A 22,044-nucleotide genomic window follows, 5' to 3' on the forward strand; every position below is an offset into this window, starting at 1 on the left:
CATCATCTAAAGAGTGTTTACCTTTTATTTACCTATTAAAATATTTTTTCTGATTATACGTTTCTCAACACTCAAATTTCTTTTGTTAGTTTGAGCATTTATTCCTTAATTGAAGGGTTTAGGTATTTAGCGTGTTCTAGGTCCTAACAGTACAAGATGAACAAACATTAAAATGCTACTTTGCTAGAATTGCATTCAGAATATGCAGAGGATTATTCCCTTATTTATTTATTTTTTTGTAATCATGGTTACTGTGAGGCAGAAGTCCTGGGTTTAAATGACATATCAATAACTATATAAACAAAACCAAAATATACTTTTTTATGCAAATTTGATATTTCCTGGGTATTTTTGAGGAGATAAGAAGGTTTTTTTTTTAGATGAAGACATATGAGTGTACTACTTTCCTTAAATAAGATGAAATTAAAAAGAAGTAAAGATCCTTAGGTGCCAAGTGAAAGGACTTATTTAGGAAAGCAAGACCAGATTCTTTAAAATACTTTAATAATCAGATAATTTACAACAAGATGAATTTTTTAAAGTCACTTATACAAAGCTTTTATTTCAGTGAGTAAAATGCTGTGATATGTTTGATTCTGTGTAGTAATTGTTGTGTTTAAAGTCCAGTATCATGTTTCGAAGCATATCGGTTAATTATTATATTACCGGATTTGACATAGATTCATACAACTCAGTGTTTCTAAAATTCACTGGATATAGTATTACATTTTTCTGAATTCCACATTTTCAGTGTAAATAAATTACCCTTTAGCCCTTTATGATAATGCGTCTTCTTGTTTCAAAATCTACTGTGCTGTATGTGTGTTGGAAACCTGAAACAATTTTTAACAATGTATTATCTTTAATTATACAATTGGTCAGAAAAATGTTGTCTTCACATTAAGTGTATTGTAATTTTTCCATCTTGTCTTAGGTCTTGATGTTAAAAGCGAAGCATGTCAACGTTTTTTCCGAGATGGACTGACAGTATCTTTCACTAAAATCCTTATGGATGAGACAGTGAGTGACTGGAAGTTTGAAGTTCATGTGAGTCTTTTTAATTATGTTGGAGACAAAGAGTTACATGGTGATCCATGTGGATTTGTGTCTGGAAAGCATTACTCTTAAGTCCTTTGATAACGTTTGACAAAATTGAAGGCCTTTGAGAGCTGTATTTTAGAGTGAGCATGAGATTTGAAGTTATGAAACCTCATTTTAATGCTGTCACCTGAATCCCAAGTTCCTGTGACCTTATGCAAAACAGAGTATATCTTCTAATGTATCAGGTTATTGATTGTGGAAGTATGCAGTTTTATGTAGTGGTAAGAAACATTCCCAAGATGGGGAATATAATAGAAGACTTCAGTATAGCTGAGGTACCAAAGGAAATGATTTCATTGCAATGCAGTATGTAAATAAACACAGCATGAATGACAGAGAATCTTGGCAACCTTGTCCTTGTCAGTTTGTAGAAAAGGAAAGTTTTCCTTGGAAAACTAGTACTCCCCAAAGTTTCTGATCTGAATTCAGACTACAGTTTTAATGATAAAAAAAAATCAAAACAGAACTTAAAATGTTCTCAGATTGGTAGTATTTTCAAGTGACGGGCTGTAGAAAATACAAGTACTCTCAAGGAAATTTCTTTGGTCTGGGACAAAAGTAATGCATTGATCCTGTGATACCTTCATATTGCAAAGATTTTGAAAACAAACAAACAAAAGTACTGTGAGAATCATTGAATTTCTGTAATTACTCCAAACCTCTGGTCCTAATTTATAAAGTGGAATTAGTCAAAAGTTACGAAGCAAACTTCCACTTGTTTGTGGACTGCAGCATTAGAAAATGTAAATGGGACCTTTCCTACAAATGACAATGGCATATAAAACCCAACATTTCCGATTTGGTAAGTGATAGACGGCTTTGGACATGATCTGTGACTTTTGAGGTTTGGATGACGTATCTCCCAATTTGGGATAATTGACTACTTTCAATGTTTAAATTTTAGAATGAACTGTCTCCATGGTACAAATTTCAAGAGAAGAGAATGGTGATTTGCATGTGTCCTGTAGACATAAGACTGAAATAGACATCCAGTAAAGTCTGCTTCATTGCAGCCATTCTTAGATAGCTTTTGAAATTAGGTGTAATACAACTGTGAAATAAGTAAATACTTACTTTCAAAGATACATCAGTTTGATCACAATATCTGTGAAATAAATGAAGCAGAATTCAGGCTACCAGGATAGAAACGTGGAGACAGATCATTACTAACAAGAATTGAAATGTTTTTGTTTAGGAAATTGGATTGTTTTTTCTTTCTAACTCACCTTCCTCCCCTTAACGTAACAGAGGTGTATTATTAACAATGCTCATCGCCTAGTGGAACTTTGTGTGACCAAGTTGTCCCAAGACTCGTTTCCACTTCTGGAACTTCTCTCCATGGCCTTAAATCCTCATTGCAAATTCCATGTCTACAACGGTACACGTCTAAGTGAATCAGTTTCCCCAGGTGCTCAGTTGCCTGAAGACGAACTGTTTGCTCATTCCTCAGATCCACGATCACCAAAAGTATGTTGGTTTGTTCTCAGAATTAAATAGTAAAATGACTTTGTCTAAAAACTTTAGTGACATGAACCATCTTTTAACACGATAAGCACATAACGCTGTTGTATGTAGGTTTCTGTTTACAGACACATTATGTAAGTATTGTTCATTCATTAACGATGAACTCCTGGCCACTACCACTGTAACTCCTACCTGAACAAAGATTAGTATGTGTTGATTGGTTGTTGAATATGTTTGTTGGGATCTAACTTTGTATTTCACCTAGACGCAGTGATTCAGTATTTGTTCCTTCTGTGTTTAGAGTGACTTTAGAGAATATAATTACTGCAAATAAGGAGCATCAGTTGTTTGTACATATATATTTAACAGCAGGAAGCGGATTTATTTACAGACTGTAAACAGATTTTTAAATTTTATTCTTTGCTTTCATTACATACTATTGTTATTTTGATTTTTTTATTAGAAACCCTTAGTGCTGATCAAGATCTTAGTCTTGGGTCAAGTAAATAATCTCAGTCTGTTATTAACCCAAAGGATAATTAATTGCATGGAAGCAAGGCTTAAGAAAACGGGAACCAAGGGTACAGACCAAACTAAAAAACGAGCCAGAAGCACTGAGTAGCAGACCAGGCTATGGAAAAGGCTCCTGGTTCTATGTACATTCCTTCTACTGTTTTGCTGGCTTAATTTATCATGCTACTGAAGTTTTAATAGTAAAGTCTATTTTATTTTTATACTCATTTTGGTTAAATATTTTAAACACATGGAAAAATGTAAACCAACAGTAGAAACAGAAAGCAGAACATAACTTTAGTGTGTGTGCATGCTAATGAATACCAAAAACACTGTTCTCTGTGTTTAGAAACCTCTCCTTTCTTTTTCCTTCCTAATATTCTCTGCTTAACACTTCAGTAGTGTGAATAGATTGGGTTAATGCAAGCATCTTTGTCTTAATTCTGATCTTCAAGGGAAAGTTTTCAATTTTTTAATCATTGACTTTGATGTTGGCTGTGGGTTTGTGAGGTGCCCTTAATTGTGTCAAGGTAGATTCTTTTTATTCTTGTTTTTTATTATGTTAGGTTGTTGAATTTTGCCCAGTCCTTTTTCTGCATCAGTTGAGATGATCATATCAAATTTTCTTTCCTTTATTCTGTTAATGTGGTATATTAATTTGATTTTTTTAAATTGAAACCTGGCATCCCAGTGGACATATATCCCACGTACTTGTGTGTATACTTACTTTGCTGATGAGTTTGGTTGCCAGTATATTGTTGAGGGATTTTTACATCAAATATTCAGCATAGATACAGTCTTTAGTTTCCATTTGTCTTTGGTACTAGAGAAATGCCGGCCTCTTAAAGTGAGTTTGGACATGTTCCTTCCTCTTCTGCTTTTGGAAAGATTGAGGATTGGTGTATATGTTCTTTAATATTTTTTAGAACTCTACAATGAAACCATCTGGTACTTGATTTTCTTTTGCTGGTTTTGTTTGCTGATTCAATCGCCTTATTAATTATAGGTCTTTTCAGATTTTCTGTTCCTGATACAGTTGTAGCATAGGTGGGTTGTTCTTGAAATGTGTCAATTTCATCTAGGTTATCCATATGTTGACATAAATTTTTTATAATTATTACTAATATTTCTTATAAATCTATGATGGGTCTTCTCTTTCATTTACAGTTTTAGTTACTTGAGTCTTGCTCTCTTCTCTTTCCTGTAGCTGACCTAAGGGCTTCTCATCTCACAGGTAAATTTTATGAAACAGTTCTTGATTTTACTGATTTTTTTCTCTCTCTGTTGTTTTTCTTTCTCTGTTTTGTTTATCCTTGTTCTAGTGTCTTCTTGCCAAAATACTAGTTTTGAGATTAGTTGGATAGGATAATTTTTTTCTTGCTTCCTAGGAGAAGTTAGGTTGTCAAACTGAAAGCTTTCTTTAAAAATAAAAAATGTTTTAAACTATAAATTTTTCTCTTACAACTGATTCTTCTTTTCACTAGTTGGATGAGTTGTTCTCTATTTATTTTGGGTTTTCCAGGTTTTCTTCTATTAATTGATGTCCAGCTCCATTGTATTGTGATGGGAAAATAGGCTATGATTTAAATCCTTTGAAAAGACTTGTTCCCACACAGTGTTCTGTGTGCCCTTATAAAAGTGTGTGTTCTCCCATTGTTGGGCAAAGTGTTCTGTGTATCTAAGCAAGATTCAGTTGTTCTTTATTATTATATAAAACTATGTTCCTCCCCCCCAAAAAAAACATAGTGCTTTCTTTTTTTCTTTATTGAAGTATCGTTAATATACACTTAATATACGTTAATATACGTTAATATACACTTTCAGATATATACAGCACAGTGATTCAGCAATCCCTACATTATTAAGCCTCTCCCACTCTCTGGTGCAGTTACTATTGGTCAACATAGAAAGATGTTACCGAATCATTGACTATATTGTCCCTGTGACCAGCTTATATTATGATTGAAATTTTCTGTTTGCACTTTATCCCCCACACCCATTGTAACCACCCATTCAAACCCCTTCCCCATGGTAACCACTAGTCACTTTTGAGTTTCTGTGAGTCTACTGCGGTTTTGTTAATTCTCTTCTACTTTATTATTATGATGAAATCGTATGGAATTTGTCTTTCTCCACCTGGCCTTTTCCACTTAACATAATACCCTCTAGGTCTATCCGTGTTGTTGCAAATGGCAGAACTTTTCTTAATGGCTGAATAATATTCCATTGTGTATATTTATGTGCCACATCTTCCTTACCCATTTATGTGTTGGTGGACAGTTTGGTTACTTCCATTTCTTGACTATTGTAAACAATGCCACGATCAACATAGAGGTGACATATCTTCAAATTAGAGATTTTGTTTTCTTTGGGTACTTTCCTACACACGGAATTACTATTTCTAGTGTTTGTTTCTTGAGGAATCCCCATATTGCTTCCCACAACAGTTGTACCACCTGTTGACATTTCCACCAAGAGTGAAGGAGGTTCCCATTTTTCCACATAATCGCCAACACTTGTTACTTCTTGTCTTTTGGAGAGTGCCCGTTCTAATTGGTGTAAGGTGATATCTCATTGTGGTTTTTATTAGCGTTTCCCATATGTTTAGTGATGTGGAGCATCTTTTTCTTGTGCCTGTTGGTGAAGTACCAGCTCGGTTCTTCAACCAGTTTTTTGATCAGGGTATTTGTTTTTTGGTTGTTGAAGCATGTGAATAATGTGTTAGTCCCTTATTGGATGAAACATTTATGAATATAGTCTCTCCGTACTGTAGGTTGCCTTTTCTACTAATGGTGTCCTTTGCTGTATAGAAACTTTTTAGTTTGATATGTTGTCCCATTTATTCATTTTTTCTTTTGTTTCCCTTGCCTGAGGAGGTGTGCTCAGAAAAAAGTTGGTCATGTGTATATTCAAGAGATTTTTACCTATGATTTCTTGTATGAGTGTTATAGTTTCATGACTTATATCCAGGTCTCTGATCCATTTTGAGATTAGTTTTGTGTATGAGTTAGACAGTAATCAGGTTTCATCCTCCTACATGTAGTTCTCCAGTTTTGCCAACACCAGTTGTTGAAGAGGCTGCCATTTCCCTATTATCTATCAAAGGCTCCTTTATCATTTATTTATTGGGCATGTATGTGTGGATTTATATGTGGACTCTCTATTCTGTCCCATTGATCTATGGGTCTGTTCTTGTGCCAGTACCAAATTGTCTTAATTACTGTGGCTTTGTAGTAGAGCTTGAAATTGGGGAGTGTAATCCCTCCCCCCAAATTTATTCTTTCTCCTCAGGATTCTTTTGGCTATTTGGGGTCTTTTGTGGTTCCCTGTGAATTTTAGAACTAGTTTGTTATATTTGTTGAAGAATTCTGTTGGTATTTTGATGGTGATTACATTGAATCTGAGATTGCTTTAGGCAGGATGGCCATCTTGACAATATTAATTCTTCTTATCCATGAGCATGGGATGCATTTCCATTTACTGCTATTTAAAGAAGTTTAATTTCTCTCAAGAGTGTCTTATAGTTATCAGGGTGTAGGTCTTTAACCTCCTTGGTTAGGTTTATTCCTAGGTATTTTATTGATGCTGCTGTAAATGGAGTTGATTTCCTGATTTCTTTTTCTGCTAGTTCATTGTTAGTAGTACACAGGAGTGCAGCAGATTTCTGTGTATTAATTTTGTATCCTGCAACTTTGCTGAATTCAGTTAATTCTAGAAGTTTTGGAATAGAGTTTTTAGGGTTTTTTATGTACGCTGTCATGTCATCTGCAGACAGTGACAGTTAAACTTCTTGATCTGTCCCTTGGAGTGAGTGGTGTGTTGAAGTCTCCTAGAATGAATGCATTGCATTCTATTTCACAGGACCTTTAATTCTGTTAGTATTTGTCTGACATACGTAGATACTCCTGCGATGGGTGCATAGATGTTTATCATGGTTACATCCTGTTGTTGGACTGCCCCCTTTATCATTATGTAATGACCTTCTTTGTCTCTTGCTACGGTCTTGGTTTTGAAGTCAATTTTGTCTGATACAAGTACTGCAACTACTGCTTTTTCCTCCCTATTCGTTGCATGAAATACCTTTTGCCATCCCTTCACTTTCAGTCTGTATGGCTTTGAGTTTGAAGTGAGTCTCTTGTAGGCAGCATATAGACAGGTCTTTTTTTTTTTCTCTATTCAGTGACTTAGTGTCTATTGATTGGTGCATTCAGAACATTTACAGTTACGGTGATTATTAGTAGGTATGTACTCTTTGCCATTGCAGGCTTTAAATTCATGGTTATCAAAGGTTCAGGGGTAGCCTCTTTAATATGTAACAGTCTAACAACTTAACTTGCTTATTATGCCATAACAAACACAGTCTAAAAGTTCTTTTTCTTTTTCTCCCTTCTCTTTCTTCCTCCTCTACACTTTATGTATTAGGATTCTGTACACTCTGTGTGTAACCTTTGACCAGCTTTGTGGGCAGTTGATTTAATTTTGCATTGGCTTAGTAATTAATGATCTACTGCCATTACTGTGGTTTTATTTTCCCTGGTAACAGCTATTTAGCCTTAGCGGTACTTCCATCTAGAGCAGTGCCTCCAAAATACACTGTAGAGATGGTTTGTAGGAGGTACATTCCCTCAACTTCTGCTAATCTAAAGATTGCTGGATCCCTGCTTCAAATTTAAATGATAATCTTGCCAGGTAGAGTATTCTTGGTTAGAGGCTTGGCTGTTTTATTGCCTTAAATATGCGATGCCATTCCCTTCTGGCCTGAAAAGTTTCTATTGAGAAGCCTGATGATGGCCTGATGGATTTTCCTTTGTATGTGATCTTTTGTCTCTCTCTGGCTGCGTTTAATACTCTGTCCTTATTCTTGATCGTTGCCATTTTAATTATATGCTTTGGTGTTGTCTTCCTTGGGTGCCTTGGTTGGGACATCTGTGCACTCCCATGGCCTGAGAGACTGTTCTTCCCCAGACTGGAGAGTTTTTAAGCAGTTATTTCCTCAAAGTTATTCTTTTGGTACCCCTGAAATGCGAATATTACTTGATTGGTCGCACAGATCTCTTCGTATTCTTTCATTCCGAGAGGTCCCTTCTTTCTGTTTTTGGATTCATTGTTTTCCTGTTCTCTGATTTCTATTTCATTTACCATTTTCTCTGCCTCATCTGATCTTCTTTTCAACCCCATTGTATGTTTGATTTCAGATACTGTATTTTTTCAAAGTTTCTGTGTCTTCCTTGACGTGTTGCCTGAGGTCTTGAGTATTTTTCTGTAGCTCTGTGTGCATGTTGATGATTTTTATTTTGAAAACTTTACCAAGAATATTCGTGATTTCAGTTTCATTTATCCCTCTTTCTGGTGTTTGCGGGATTTTGGTTTGTACAAGGATCTTTTGCCACTTCATATTTCTGACAAATAATAGGGAAGAAAAACTATGTATATGCCCTGTCCTCTAGTGTCCCGAAGCTCTAGTCTGTGGAGCTGCCCAGGATCTGGAGTGTTGGCCGGGCTTGAGGTGATCAAGCCAGTGCCTGCCGGGAGGTAAGAGCTCTTTTCTGCTTCCCAGCTGCAGTGCCTGCCTGCACTGCCAGGGCCAGTGGGAAGAGCACTCTGGGAGCATCTTTGCGTTATACCCCTGTAGCTGTTAAGGCCTCCGGCTGGCCTGGCATGACGGCAGGGGCTACAGGTTCGCAAACCAAAGCCCAGAGGAAGGAGCATCAGGCTGTGTATCAGAGTGGGGGCCTCAGCACTGCATTGCCAGCCAGGCGGATGGAGCTGGTGAAGCTCCTAAAAGTCCCCAACCTGCTGGGCTGAGTGTGCTGGGACTATTTTGTTCACTTCTCCTTTCTCCTGTACAGTAAGCTCTGTGCAATCATTGCCCCTTTAGCAGCCCTCCCGCTGTTGGGACATCTTTCTAAGTGCCTGCCTTTCTTTTGCTTCAGAGTGGTCTGTTTGGGTACCTGTTCTCCACAAGTGGCTAGAATCTCAGTGTCTCTAAGTATTCCACCTCTGTTTGCTTTCCAACCCCACTAAATCTCCAGAGCTCCTTGTGATGGGTGTTCACGCTCCCAGGAGAGATCTCCAGGGGTGGATATTTAGCAGTCCTGGGCTTCTACTCCCCGCCCCATTTTTTTTTTCCTCCCACCTGTGAGCTGGGGTGGGGGATGGGCTTGGATCCTGCCATATCACAACTTTGCTACTTTACCTTTCCTTAAGGTCCCCTTTTTTTCCCCAGTTGGAGGGCCATCAGTTGCAGTCTTTGTTCTGATCTCTCTTTTCAGAATTAGTTGTTATTTGCTGTATTTCTGTGTTACATGTGGTTTTACAGGGAGGTTTTTGCCTAACTTCTCTCACCACCTTTTCCCCTTTCTCAGATAAAGGCTTCCTTCCCTTCAATTCTTTTTGTTTTTAAGGGTGGAAATTATTTCTGCTTAAGATTGGTAATAAAATGCTTATGTTCCCTTTTTTTCTTTTTATTTCCTCCTAAAACCTGGCTTTTTAGAAGATAAGACTTAAAACATCTTTTAGGGGCACCTATGTATTCGATTTTTATTTTTATATACCTTTAAAATTCACTTACATTCTTACACATGGAAACATGTTCAACTGAACACCCTTTCCTAATTTCTTTTCAGCAGATATACAGGGTAAATAACAAATAGTATCCGTGTCCCTATGAACTACTATGTATTTGCAACCTGTGTTGCTTCTGGCTTAAGGGAAAGAAAGAAAATACATTAGGAAAACAATAAATCTTTGAAAATATATGTTTGTTTTGTACTCTATTTAAACATTCTTTCAAACAGTTTACTGAACTTCCTTTTTTTGACTGACTTCAAACACATTTCAATAGCACGTTTGAAATTTTTTTCTGATGGAAAGAACTAACTTATCATTACCTGCATTACAGGGTTGGCTAGTGGACCTCATCAATAAATTTGGCACATTAAATGGATTCCAGATTTTGCATGATCGTTTTATTAGTGGAGCAACATTAAATGTTCAAATAATTGCAGCTCTTATTAAGTAAGTTATTTTAAAAGTAGTAATCATTGTAGTATAAAGATTTTACTGCTTTAAAAACTGACTCAGTTTTCTAGTTCCTTCTTATTTTTAACTGGTAAGTTAATGTTTATTTAAGCATTGAACTTGTGGATATTGCAAAAGTTGTGTGTTTTTCCTTATTTAGACCGTTTGGACAGTGCTGTGAGTTTCTCAGTCAGCGTACAGTGAAAAAGTACTTCATTCCAGTTATAGAAAGAGTTCCACAGTTTTTAGAAAATTTAACTGATGAAGAACTGAAAAAAGAAGCAAAGAATAAAACCAAAAATGATGCCCTTTCAGTGATTATTAAGTCTCTGAGGAATTTAGCTTCAAGGATTCCAGGAGAAGAGGAAACTGTAAAAAATTTAGATATTTTTAGGTTGAGAATGATACTCAGGTAAGATGCTCTCCCTTTAAATAATCATTTGCTTGATTTCTCATAGTAATACTTCTTCCAAATTTCTCTTGCAGACAGTTGGAGATATGTTCTTTTAATGGAAAGATGAATGCCCTGGATGAAATTAACAAGGTCATATCTAGTGTGATATATTACAGTGGCCGACATTGTAATCCTGAGGAGGAAGAGTGGCTGACTGCTGAGAGAATGGCAGTAAGCTCCTTTGCTTTTTTTATAAGTAAGAATCTATTGAAGGAAAATTAGTACCAGTTAATTCTAGGAGCAACAATAACAAAAACTTTAAAATTGGAAGATTGATTCATGACCATTATATCCTAAAACTTACCTTGTAATAGTAGTAAAAAATGATTTGTTTGAAGTGATACAGTAATGCCCTGCGTCTTCAGTAACTATATCATCCTAAGTACAGATGGTCATTGTTCTTCTAGTTTAGTGTTTTGTTAGATATTAAATAAATAAGAGGTAATATTTATAGGGATTAAATCTGGAATCTGGTGAATGAATTGGCATGATGGTAATATGCCAATTTAGAAGTTTTAAATTGGAGGTTATACTAAAGAAGTAATGTTTTATATAATACTAAGAATTTCTCAAACCATTTACATTTTGATATTGAAAGGAAATTATTTACCATATAGATCATTATACATGTTGGTGTTGAAAAATGTATAACATACGGTAGTAGGTTACTCAGTAATTTCTTTCTCGTGTGTCTTGTATGCCAGCCTTGTGGGTGCCTCTATGAAGAATAATTTCTGCCTTAATGGAGTCTTCAGTTTAATGGTGGAAATGACCAAACATAAAAAGCATTTTGAGGAAACTCGGTTGATACTGAGAAAATAGTCAATAACCTACACCTAGGCTCTGACTCAGTGTTGGTGGTCAGGGTTACATGTATGCAGTTTGCCCACTTTGTGGAATGTCAGGCAAAGAACTACTCAAAAATGCCTGCTAGTCCTTGACAGAAAATAGTGTTCAGACAATTTTTAACCAATTTGTATTGTTGTGGCATTTTTACAAAAGAATCTCGTAGGACAGATTCACATACAACATGGTTCTCTACAGATAGTTTGAGATGTTACTGCAGTAATATGGGGACATGTTTGTATCTGAAAAATTAACTTTTGTGTAACAGTTTATTGTAATGTTTATTTATTTTTGCATTAAAAAATAAGCACATCAAATTGGTTTATAATTTATAAAATATAGCACATCATAGGAGCATTAATGTGCAAATTAGAATTCTGTGTAATTACTGTAAATTGAATGCTTTTCTCTAAAACAACATTTAAACACATAGTTGTCCCTAGAATAATGCTGGATTTCGCTTTTGATTGCAGAACTTAATTTTGAATAGCCCTTCTCAATAACAAACACATATGTTAGGTTATGATTAACACATACTTTAAGTGTTTTTTCAAATTATCACAGGTCTCTAGAATATTTTCAGCATGTTAATTGAAAAAAATCTGCATATCAGTGGATGCAGTTAGTTCAAATCCGTGTTGTTCATGGGTTAACTATATTTTAGTTATAATGTATGAACATAAATGTAATTTGAGCTTTTGAATTTCCATTGATGTTTCTTAGAAGTCTGAATTACTCAGTTTTCTATTCATTGAGATGTATTTGACGTAATAGCACTATATTAGTTACTCAACATAAGGTGTGCAGCGACGGTTTGATTTTCATACATTTTCATATGATTACCACAAGTTTAGTTAATAACATTCATTATCTCATAGATACAAAAAGAGAAAAATGTTTTTTCCTTGTGATGAGAGAAGTGTAAGAATCTGTTGTATTAAAGATTTTCAAATATTTCATACAGCAGTGTTAACTACAGTGAGCAATCTGTACTTTACATTCTCACTACTTATTTATCTTATAACAGGAAGTTCGTACCTTTTAACACATTTATTCAATTCCCCCATCCTCATAGTTTGCGTTTTATAAAAGCTTTTCAGTTTCTGTTATGAAACAAATTTTTATATTATATTTAGGAATGGATACAACAGAACAATATTTTATCCATAGTTTTGCGAGATAGTCTTCATCAGCCTCAGTATGTAGAAAAGCTAGAGAAGATTCTGCGTTTTGTGACAAAAGAAAAGGCTCTTACCTTGCAGGATCTTGATAATATCTGGGCCACACAGGTAAGGAATTTAAGAGGATAGCTATTTTATTGTTGTAAGGAAAATACTAAAAGTTTACTCCCTATAGTAGTCATTACGCAGTAGTCTGTTAATTTGTATTACTTTAGTTTAAACTCTTGATCTATACAGAAATCCTGCCAATAATTGAAATACAGTTTTGCTGGAGTCCAGCTCCAGTGAGTCCAGGAGTCCCTGAAGGATGGACGGCATCGGTGACTAACGGAAATAAATGACACAGGCACTAGCAAAAGCTGAGCCTGGCCTTTACTGACAAGTAGCACTTTGATCATATACTCTTTGATTACATAAAGTACAGATATTAATCATTTAATTGACACACAGCACGGTGACATGCGTTTGGAGACTGAGATTACATCATGTGGCAGGTCTTAGCAGTTAACTTGTTTCTGCGTAAGCTTTGTTCTTAGTTATTGTGGCCAGAAAATCTTAACAAAGATCAGGTAGGTGCCAGACTCTTGGTTTCTTCACAGATGACTACCTAAAGGTCACTATTCTCTTATTTTTATGTAGGGCCTTCATTCTTCTGTACATATACTCCCATTCTTCATCTCTGGTAGGAAAGAAGGAGGCTCTTTCTAAAAGAACACGACTTTTTTTGGCAGGCAGGGACAAAGTTTATGGACTGTGTGTCTCAGACCCATTTTCAGTAAGACCTACAGTGGAGATTTTTCTGATGTGGAGTTAGGTGATGCGCTGTTCTCATTTGTTTTGTAGCTTGCCAGGTTGTTCTCTGGCTGGCTCACCACAGAATATCATTTGTTCTCTGTACCCAGCTGTTGCCATTAATCTTTGAATATGTTATTTGGAGGCCACATAGGGGTGGGGGAAGGAACCTCAACCCAGGTAAATTTCCCATATCTTTTTCCCATAAACTTGGGTTCAGTTCTCGTGGGGTCTCACTTTCCCATCATCGGGGGTAGTCACAGGGACAGTAGTGGTTTTTTCCTATTTCCTTTAGGGCCAGTACCTAAAATTTTCAGGGAGAATTAGATATGGCCTCTTCCCTGAAGGGGCAGTTTGAATTAAAACCATAATAAACAAATTTATTAGGAGAGGGACATTTTCAGCAGGAGGGATATTGGGTTGCTCCTCTGGGAAGGCCACTGTGCAGTCCCTTCCATCCGACTTCTTGGACTGTGTCATCAGACTGGCGGTTCGGACCGCCTCCCAGTACAGTTTATGTAACAATTATATTAGTTTGAGATGAACACCTTAGAGATTCATCAGTTATCTGCATTACTCCATGCTCACAGTGTTAAGTGTAGCTTTTACCCCACAAAGATACTGTAATATTATCGGCTATGTAGTACTTAACGCTAATACCTTCATCATGATTAATTTTATAACTGGAAGGTTGCACCTCTTTTTTTGATTGAAGTTCATTCATAATAAAGTTTTGAGTCAGTTTCTGGTGTACTGTATAGTAATTTGATAGTTAAATACATTATTAAATGGTCGTTCCCAATAAGTGAGTTGATATCTGTCAACATAGATACTGCAGTATTATTGACTATATTCTGTGTGCTGAGTGTTCATCCTCATCACTCAAATACATTGTAATTGAGATGATGGAGATTTTGTGTCTCTCTATCCCCTTCACCTCTTTCACCCAACACCATTTATTCAAGAGACTGATGGTCTTTTCCTTTCTGAATACACTTGTCATATATTAATTGACCACATTACTGTTGATTTATATCTGGACTCTCCGTTTGCCTGTAAACGTATTCTTGTCCCAGTAGAAAAGTGTATTCATTACTCTAGTTTTGTGGAAGAGTTTGAAATCAGGAAGCGTGACACCTCCGACTTTGTTCTTCTTCTCCAAGGTTTCATTGGCTATTCAGGGATTTTTGTAGTTCCATGCAAATTTAGGATTATTTCCTCTAGTTTCATGAAAAATACCATTGGTATTTTGATAAGGATTGTGTTGGAATTACTGCTTTGGGCAGGACTTTTACAGTATTCTTTCTGTGCACATGGACTAGCTTTCCATTTATTTGTGTTGTCTTCATTTTCTTACATCAGTGTTTTATAACTTCATAACTTTTAGCTTCATGGGTAGACTTATTACTAGGTATTTAATTCTTTTGGATGCATTGATATTTGGGATTTTAATTTCTCTTTCTGCTATTTTGTCATTTGTATATAGAAACTCAACAGATTTCTATATGTTAATTGTGTATCCTGTGACATTACTGAAATTATTTATTAATAAGCTAGTAGTTTTATGGTAGGGTTGGGGTATTTACAAGCTTCAGTATACAGAGTAATGTCATCTGCAAATATTGACAGTTTTACTTTTTCCTTATCTATTTGGATGCCTTTAATATCTTCTTGTCTAATTGACATGGCTACAGTTCCAGTACTATGTTGAATAAAAGTGGTGAGAGTGGGCATCCTTGTCCTCAATATGTGGATATCGAACCCTCCAGCATGCCTTGGATAACCTGTACATGATGGTGGTAGATGACCTTCTTAATGTATTTTTTTTTTGCTATCATTAATCTACAATTACATGAGGAACATTCTGTTTACTAGGCTCCCTTCTTCACCAAGTTCCCCCGCACAAACCCCATTACAGTCACTGTCCATCAGCGTAGTAAGATGCTGTAGAACCACTACTTGTTGCACAGCCCTCCCCGTGCCCTGACCGTCACATTATACATGCTATTCGTAATGCCCCCTGTCTTTCCCCTCCCAGTCATTCCTCTCTTCCTACCCACACTCCCCAGTCCCTTTCCCTTTGGTAACTGTTAGTCAATTCTTGGGTTCTGTGTTTCTGCTGTTGTTTTGGTCCTTACTTTTTTTCTTTGGTCTTAAACTCCACAGATGAGTGAAATGTTTTGATACTTGTCTTTCTCTGCCTGGCTTATTTCACTGAGCATAATACCCTCCAGCTCCATCCATGTTGTTGCAAATGGCAGGATTTGTTTTCTTGTTATGGCTGTATAATATTGCATTGTGTATATGTACCACATCTTTATCCGTTCATCTACTGGTGGACACTTAGGTTGCTTCCATTTCTTCACTGTTGTAAATAGAGCTCTGATAAAAATAGGGGTGCATATGTCTTTTTCAGACTGGGCTGCTACATTCTTAGGATAAATTCCTAAGAGTGGAATTTCTGGGTCAAAGGGTATTTCTATTTTGAATCTTTTTGAGTTATCTCCATACTGCCTTCCACAATGGTTGAACTAAATTACATTGCCAGCAGCAGTGCAGGACGGTTCCCCTTTCTCCACAACCTCGCCAACATTCATTGTTGTTGGTTTTTTGGATGGTAGTCATCGTAACTGGTGTGAGGTGATGATATTTCATTGTGGTTTTAATTTGCATTTCTCTGGTGACTAGCGATGTGGAGCATCTTTTCACGTGTCTGTTGGCCCTCTGAGTTTCTGCTTTGGAGACCTGTTCAGATCCTCTGCCCATTTTTTATTGGATTATTTGCTTTTCGTTGTGGTGCGTGAGCTCATTATATCTTTTGGATGTCAACCCTTTATCAGATCTGTCATTTATGAATATATTTTCCCATACTTCTCAGCTTGATATAGTCCCACTTGTTCATTTTTGCTTTTGTTTCCCTTTCCGGGGAGATATGTTCATGAAAAAGTTGCTCACTTTTATGCCCAAGAGATTTCTGCCTGTGTTTTTTTCTTAGAGTTCTATGGTTTTATGGCTTACATTCAGGTCTTTAATCCATTCCGAATTTACTTTTATGTATGGGGTTAGACAGTGATCCAGTTTCATTCCCTTACATGTAGCTGTTCAGCTTTGCCAACACCAGCTGTTGAAGAGGCTGTCATCTCCCCATTGTATGTCCATGGCTCCTTTATCTTATATTAATTGACAATGTATGTTTGGGTTAATCTCTGGAGTCTGTATCCCGTTCCATTTGGGAAGCAAGATCCCCCCCCACACACACTTATTTTTCTTCTCAGGATTGCTTTGGCTATCTGGGGACTTTTGTGCTTCCATATGAATTTTAGAACTATTTGTTCCAGTTCGTTGAAGAAGGCTGTTGGTTTTTTGATAGGGATTGCATTGAATCTGTATGTTGCTTTAGGCAGGATGGCCATTTTGACAATATTAATCTTTCCTAGACAAGTGCATGGGATGAGGTTCCATTGTTAATTTCTCTGAAGAGTGTCCTGTAGTTTTCATGCTATAGGTCTTTCACTTCCTTGGTTAAGTTTATACTAGGTAAATTTTTTCTTTTTGATGCAATTGTGAATGGAATTGTTTTCCTGATTTCTGTTTCTGCTATTTCATTATTAGTGTATAGGAAAGCAACAGATTATTTTGTGTCCTGCAACTTTGCTGAATTCAGATATTAGTTGTAGTAGTTCTGGAGTGGAGTTTTTAGGGGTTTTTATTTACAATATCATGTCATCTGCAAATAGTGACAGTTTGACTCCTTCTTTCCCAATCTGGATTCTTTGTATTTCTTTGTTTTGTCTGATTGTTATGGCCAGGACCTCCAGTACTGTGTTGAATGTCAGTGGGTAAAGTGGGCATCCCTGTGTTGTTGCCCATCTTAGAGGAAAAACTTTCAGCTTTTCACTGTTAAGTATGATGTTGGCTGTGGGCTTATCATATATGGCTTTTATTGTGTTGAGGAACTTGCCCTGTTATACCGATTTTCTTGAGAGTTTTTGTCGTGAATGGATGTTGAGTTTTGTCAAATGCTCTTTCAGCTTCTATCAAAATGATCATGCTTTTTATCCTTCTTTTTGTTTCTGTGGTGGGTGATGTTGATAGACTTTCGAACGTTGTACCATCCTTGCATCCCTGAGATGATTCCCACTTGGTCGTGCTGTATGATCCTCTCGATGTATTTTTGAATTCTATTTGGTAATATTTTGTTGAGTATTTTTGCAGGTATGTTCATTGGGGATATGGTGTATAATTTTCTTCTTCTTTGCGGTGTTTGCTTGGTTGTGTGATTAGAGTGATTCGGTCTTCACAGACTGAGTTTGGAAGTATTCTGTCCTCTTCTATTTTTGGGAAAACTTTAAGGGGAATGGGTATTATGACTTCTCTGCATGTCTGATAAACTTGCGAGGTAAATCTATCTGGCCCAGGGGTTTTGTTCTTGGGTCGTTTTTTTGATGGCTGTTTCAATTTCTTTGCTGGTAAGTGGTCTGTTTAGACTTTCTCTTTCTTCCTTGGTCAGTCTTGGAAGGTTGTATTTTTCTAGGAAGTTGTCCATTTTTCTAGCTTTTCCAGCTTGTTAACATATAGATAGATTCTCATAGTATCCTCTAATGATTCTTTGTATTTCTGTGGGATCCGTCATGATTTTTCCTTTCTTGTTTCTGATTCTGTTTATATGTGTAGATTCTCTTTTTCTCTTAATAAGGCTGGCTAGGGGCTTACCTATTTTGTTTATTTTCTCAAAGAACCAGCCTTGGTTTCATTGATTTTTTTCCTATTGTTTTTATTCTTCTCAATTTTATTTATTTCTTCTCTGATCTTTATTATGTCACTCCTTCTGCTGACTTTGGGCCTCATTTGTTCTTCTTTTTCCAATTTTAATAATTGTTACTTTCAACTATTCATTTGGGATTGTTTTTCCTTCTTTAAAGTGGCCAGGATTGCTATATTATTTCCTCTTAGAACTGCCTTCTGTTTGTCCCACAGAAATTGAGGCTTTGTGCTGTTTTTTGTCATTTGTCTCCATACATTACTTGATCTCTATTTTAATTTGGTCATTGATCCAATGATTACTTAGGAGCATGTTGTTAAGCCTTCATGTGTTTGTGAGCCTTTTTGTTTTCTTTGTGCAGTTTATTTTTAGTTGTATACCTTTGTTGTCTGACAAGTTGGTTGTTAGAATTTCAGTCTTTTTTAATGTACTTTGGCTCTTTTTGTGGCCTAGTATGTGGTCTATTCTGGTAAATGTTCCATGAGAAGAATGTGTGTCCTGCTGCTTTTGAGTGTAGAGTTCTGTAGACGTCCGTTAGGTCTATCAGCTGTTCTAGTGTGTTGTTCAGCACCTCTGTGTCCTACTTATTTTCTGTCTGGTGGAACTGTCCTTTGGAGTGAGTGGTGTGTTGAAGTCTCCTCAAATGAATGCATTGCATTCTATTTCCTCCCTTAATTCTGTTAGTATTTGTTTCACATATGTTTGTGGTCCTCTATTGGGTGCATGTATGTTTATAATGGTTATATCCTCTTGATGGAGTGCCCCCTTTATCATTACGCAATGTCCTTCTTTATCTCTTGTTACTTTCTTTGTTTTGAGGTCTATTTTGTGTGATACTGTACTGCAATACCTGTTTTGTTCTCTCTGTTGTTTGTATGAAATATCTTCTTCCATCCCTTTACTTTTAGTCTGTGTATGTCTTTGGGTTTTCAGGGGAGTCTCATAAGCAGTATGTAGATGGGTCTGGCTGTTTTATCCATTCTCTTACTCTTTGTCTTTTGATTGGTGCACTCAGTCAATTAATATTTAGGGTCATTACTGAAAGACATGTACTTATAGCCATTGTAGGCTTTAGATCTGTGGTTACCAAAGGTTCTAGGGTAGCTTCTTTGCTATCTACCTGTCTGCCTTAACTTGCTTATTAAGCTGTTATAGACATAGTCTGATGGTTCTTGATTCCTCCCTTCTTACTCCTCATCCTCCATTCTTTATGTGTTAGGTGTTTTATTCTGTACTCTATTGTATTTCCTTTGCCTGCATTTGTGAGTCGATGATTTTATCTTTTGCCTTTACTTAGTATTTGTTTGGTGTACTTTCTTTGCTGTGATTTTATTTTCTCTGGTGACATCTTGTTAGCCTTAGGAGTGCTTCCATCGAGAGCAGTCCCTTTAAAATATCCTGTAGACGTGGTTTCAGCAGGCAGATTCCCTCAGCTTTTTCTTGTCTGGGAATTGTTTAATCCGTCCTTCATATTTAAATGATAATCGTGCTGGATACAGTATTCTTGACTCTAGGCCATTCTGTTTCATTACACTACATGTATCATGCCATTCTCTTCTGGCCGGTAAGGTTTCTGTTGAAAAGTCTGATGATGGCCTGATGGGTTTTCCTTTGTAGGTGACCTTTTTTCTCTCTCTGGCTGCCTTTAATACTCTGTCCTTGTCCTTGATCTTTGCCATTTTAATTATTATGTGTCTTGGTTTTGTCTCTCTTGGGTCCCTTGTTTTGGGAGTTCTCTGTGCTTCCATGCTCTCAGAGACTATTTTGTCTCCCAGTTTGGGGAAGTTCTCAGCAATTATTTCTTCAAAGACACTTTATTTCCCTTTTCTCTCTCTGCGTCTTTGGGTACCCCTTTAATGCAAACATTGTTCCGTTTGGCTTGATCACACAGTACTCTTAATGTTCTTTCATTCCTGGAGATCCTTTTATCTCTCTCAGCCTCACCTTCTCTGTCTTCCTGTCCTCTGATTTCTATTCCATTAATGGCCTCTTGCACCTCATCCACTCTACTCTGAAGTCCTCCCAGAGATTCTTTTATTTCCGTATTCTACCTCCTAACGTGATCCTTTAGCTCCTGCATATTTCTCTACAGCTCCATCAGCATGGTTATGACCTTTATTTTGAATTCTTCTTCAGGAAGATTTGTTAAATCTATGTCCCCAGGCTCCCTCTCAGGGGTCGTCTTGGTAATTCTGGACTGGATCAAATTATTCTGCCTTTTCATGGCTGTTGAGGTAGTCATAGGCAGTTGGCCTGTTTGTGAGCTGGGAGAACAACGTCCCTTTCTGCGTCTTGCCGTCCTCCGCTGCCTGTGCCAGTTACCCGCACACGGGAAGCAGCTTCCAGTTTTATTTCCTGAGCCGCTGCGGGTGGGGCAGCTTTCAGTGCAGCCGTGATCCCCGCGGGGAGAGGCAGGCCTGCTGGGTGTGCTCTCCTGCAAGAATGGCGACCCTTCGCATCCTGTCCCAGCTTCCTCTGTCTGTGCTGGGCTGCCAAGCACAGGTGTGGCCTCTGAGTCTGGTTCGGGCAGCTGCAGGGGAGGGTCTGGGCATTTTCTGTGGGCGCGGCTGCTCCCAAGCCGCGCTCCTGCTGTGGTGCAGCCGTGCAGGGGGGTAATGGTCAGGAGGGTCTTTATCAGCATGAGGGGCTACAGAGCTTCACTGCCACCCAGGGGTTTAGGGCGCCTGGAGTTCCCTGGGATTCCCAGCTGGTGGTCTGAGTGCTGGGATGCTTCTGTCCAGCTGTGAGGCCCCTGTCTGTTTAAGACTTTCAAAAAGCACTCGCTTTTCTTTTGTCCCAGTGGTGCCAGCTGTGGGGACCTGCTCGCAGCTTTTCCTCTTTCGTTTTGCTAATACCCAGAACACCATTCAGTGTGTGTCTGCCCTCCCAATGTGGCTGACTAGGGCTGGGTGTTTAGCAGGCCTTGTCTTCCACCCCCTTCCCGCTCCGACTCCTCTCCTTCCACCGGTGGGCTGGTGTGGGGAGAGCGCTCGTGTCCCGCCGGGCCGCGACTTGTGTCTTACCCCTTTCATGAGGTGCTGAGTTCTCGCAGATGTAGATGTAGCCTGACTGTGGTACTGTATCTTCTCGTCTCTCTTTTAGGATTAGTTATATTTGTTGTATTTTCAAAAACGTGTACGGTTTTTGGGAGGAGATTTCTGCTGCCCTATTCACGCTGCCTTCTTGGCTTCGACCCTCATTTGGTTCTTTTTTATCTTGTTGTTTTGTTTCAAGCCTATTCTTTATCTCCTCATTCAGTTTTCACTGTCTGTGTTTGGTTCTGAGTTAATAGAAAGCATCTCCAGTTGCAGGATAGTCCTCGTGCAGGGAAGGTCCCCTGAGCAAACTGTGGGTGCCTAGTGGTTTTAACTGGCTGGCTGTAGGCCTACTGAGCATGAGATGGGGGTGTCCTGATGTCAGGACTCTCAGTGCTTGTTGGAGGAGAACATGGTTGGAGGGGTCCAATCAGAGGGCTTCCTTAGTAGCTCCTGATGGAGTTCACTCTTTCAGGCCCAGGTACAGTCTCCCAGAAAGCCCTGCCTCTAGCTACTATTTCCTTGCATTGGGTGGAGCAGTGGCATGGCCATGTTCTCCATGGGTTTGTGGTGACTGGCCCACTCTGCTAGTGCAATCTCAAGTCCAGGTATGGCCTCCAGGGAAGCCTCACTTCTGTGGCTACTGGCTTTAGAGTTTTCATTCATCAGCATTGAGCACACAGAGGTGGTAAGTGGCTCTAGGGAAGCCTCGCTTCTACAGTTACGTGGCAGCGCCCACAGTGCAGCCCTGGCAAGATGCACTCTCCACTGCGTCTGGGTGTGGGTAGGGTCTGGGAAACCACCTAGACTGAATCTTGAAATTGTGCATGCCCCAGCCCTACTCCCCCACACCACTTTTGATGTGGGGAAGCAGTG

At 38.0% G+C, this 22,044-nt stretch overlaps 1 protein-coding gene across 3 annotated transcripts in view; it reads left to right on the top strand.

Moving 5' to 3' along the window:
- Positions 1 to 22,044, top strand: part of LOC130682129 (probable ubiquitin carboxyl-terminal hydrolase FAF-X) — a 165,969-nt gene that overhangs the window by 12,484 nt on the left and 131,441 nt on the right. For all 3 annotated transcript variants that reach the window (XM_057496262.1, XM_057496264.1, XM_057496263.1), the window contains exons 4-9: positions 935 to 1,047; positions 2,350 to 2,568; positions 9,980 to 10,095; positions 10,259 to 10,510; positions 10,585 to 10,723; positions 12,535 to 12,687. In XM_057496262.1, coding sequence (XP_057352245.1) covers positions 935 to 1,047; positions 2,350 to 2,568; positions 9,980 to 10,095; positions 10,259 to 10,510; positions 10,585 to 10,723; positions 12,535 to 12,687 — 992 coding nt within the window. The remainder of the gene's footprint in view (positions 1 to 934; positions 1,048 to 2,349; positions 2,569 to 9,979; positions 10,096 to 10,258; positions 10,511 to 10,584; positions 10,724 to 12,534; positions 12,688 to 22,044) is intronic.

This window comes from Manis pentadactyla, chromosome Y (assembly GCF_030020395.1).
Source record: "Manis pentadactyla isolate mManPen7 chromosome Y, mManPen7.hap1, whole genome shotgun sequence".
Classification (NCBI taxonomy): domain Eukaryota; kingdom Metazoa; phylum Chordata; class Mammalia; order Pholidota; family Manidae; genus Manis; species Manis pentadactyla.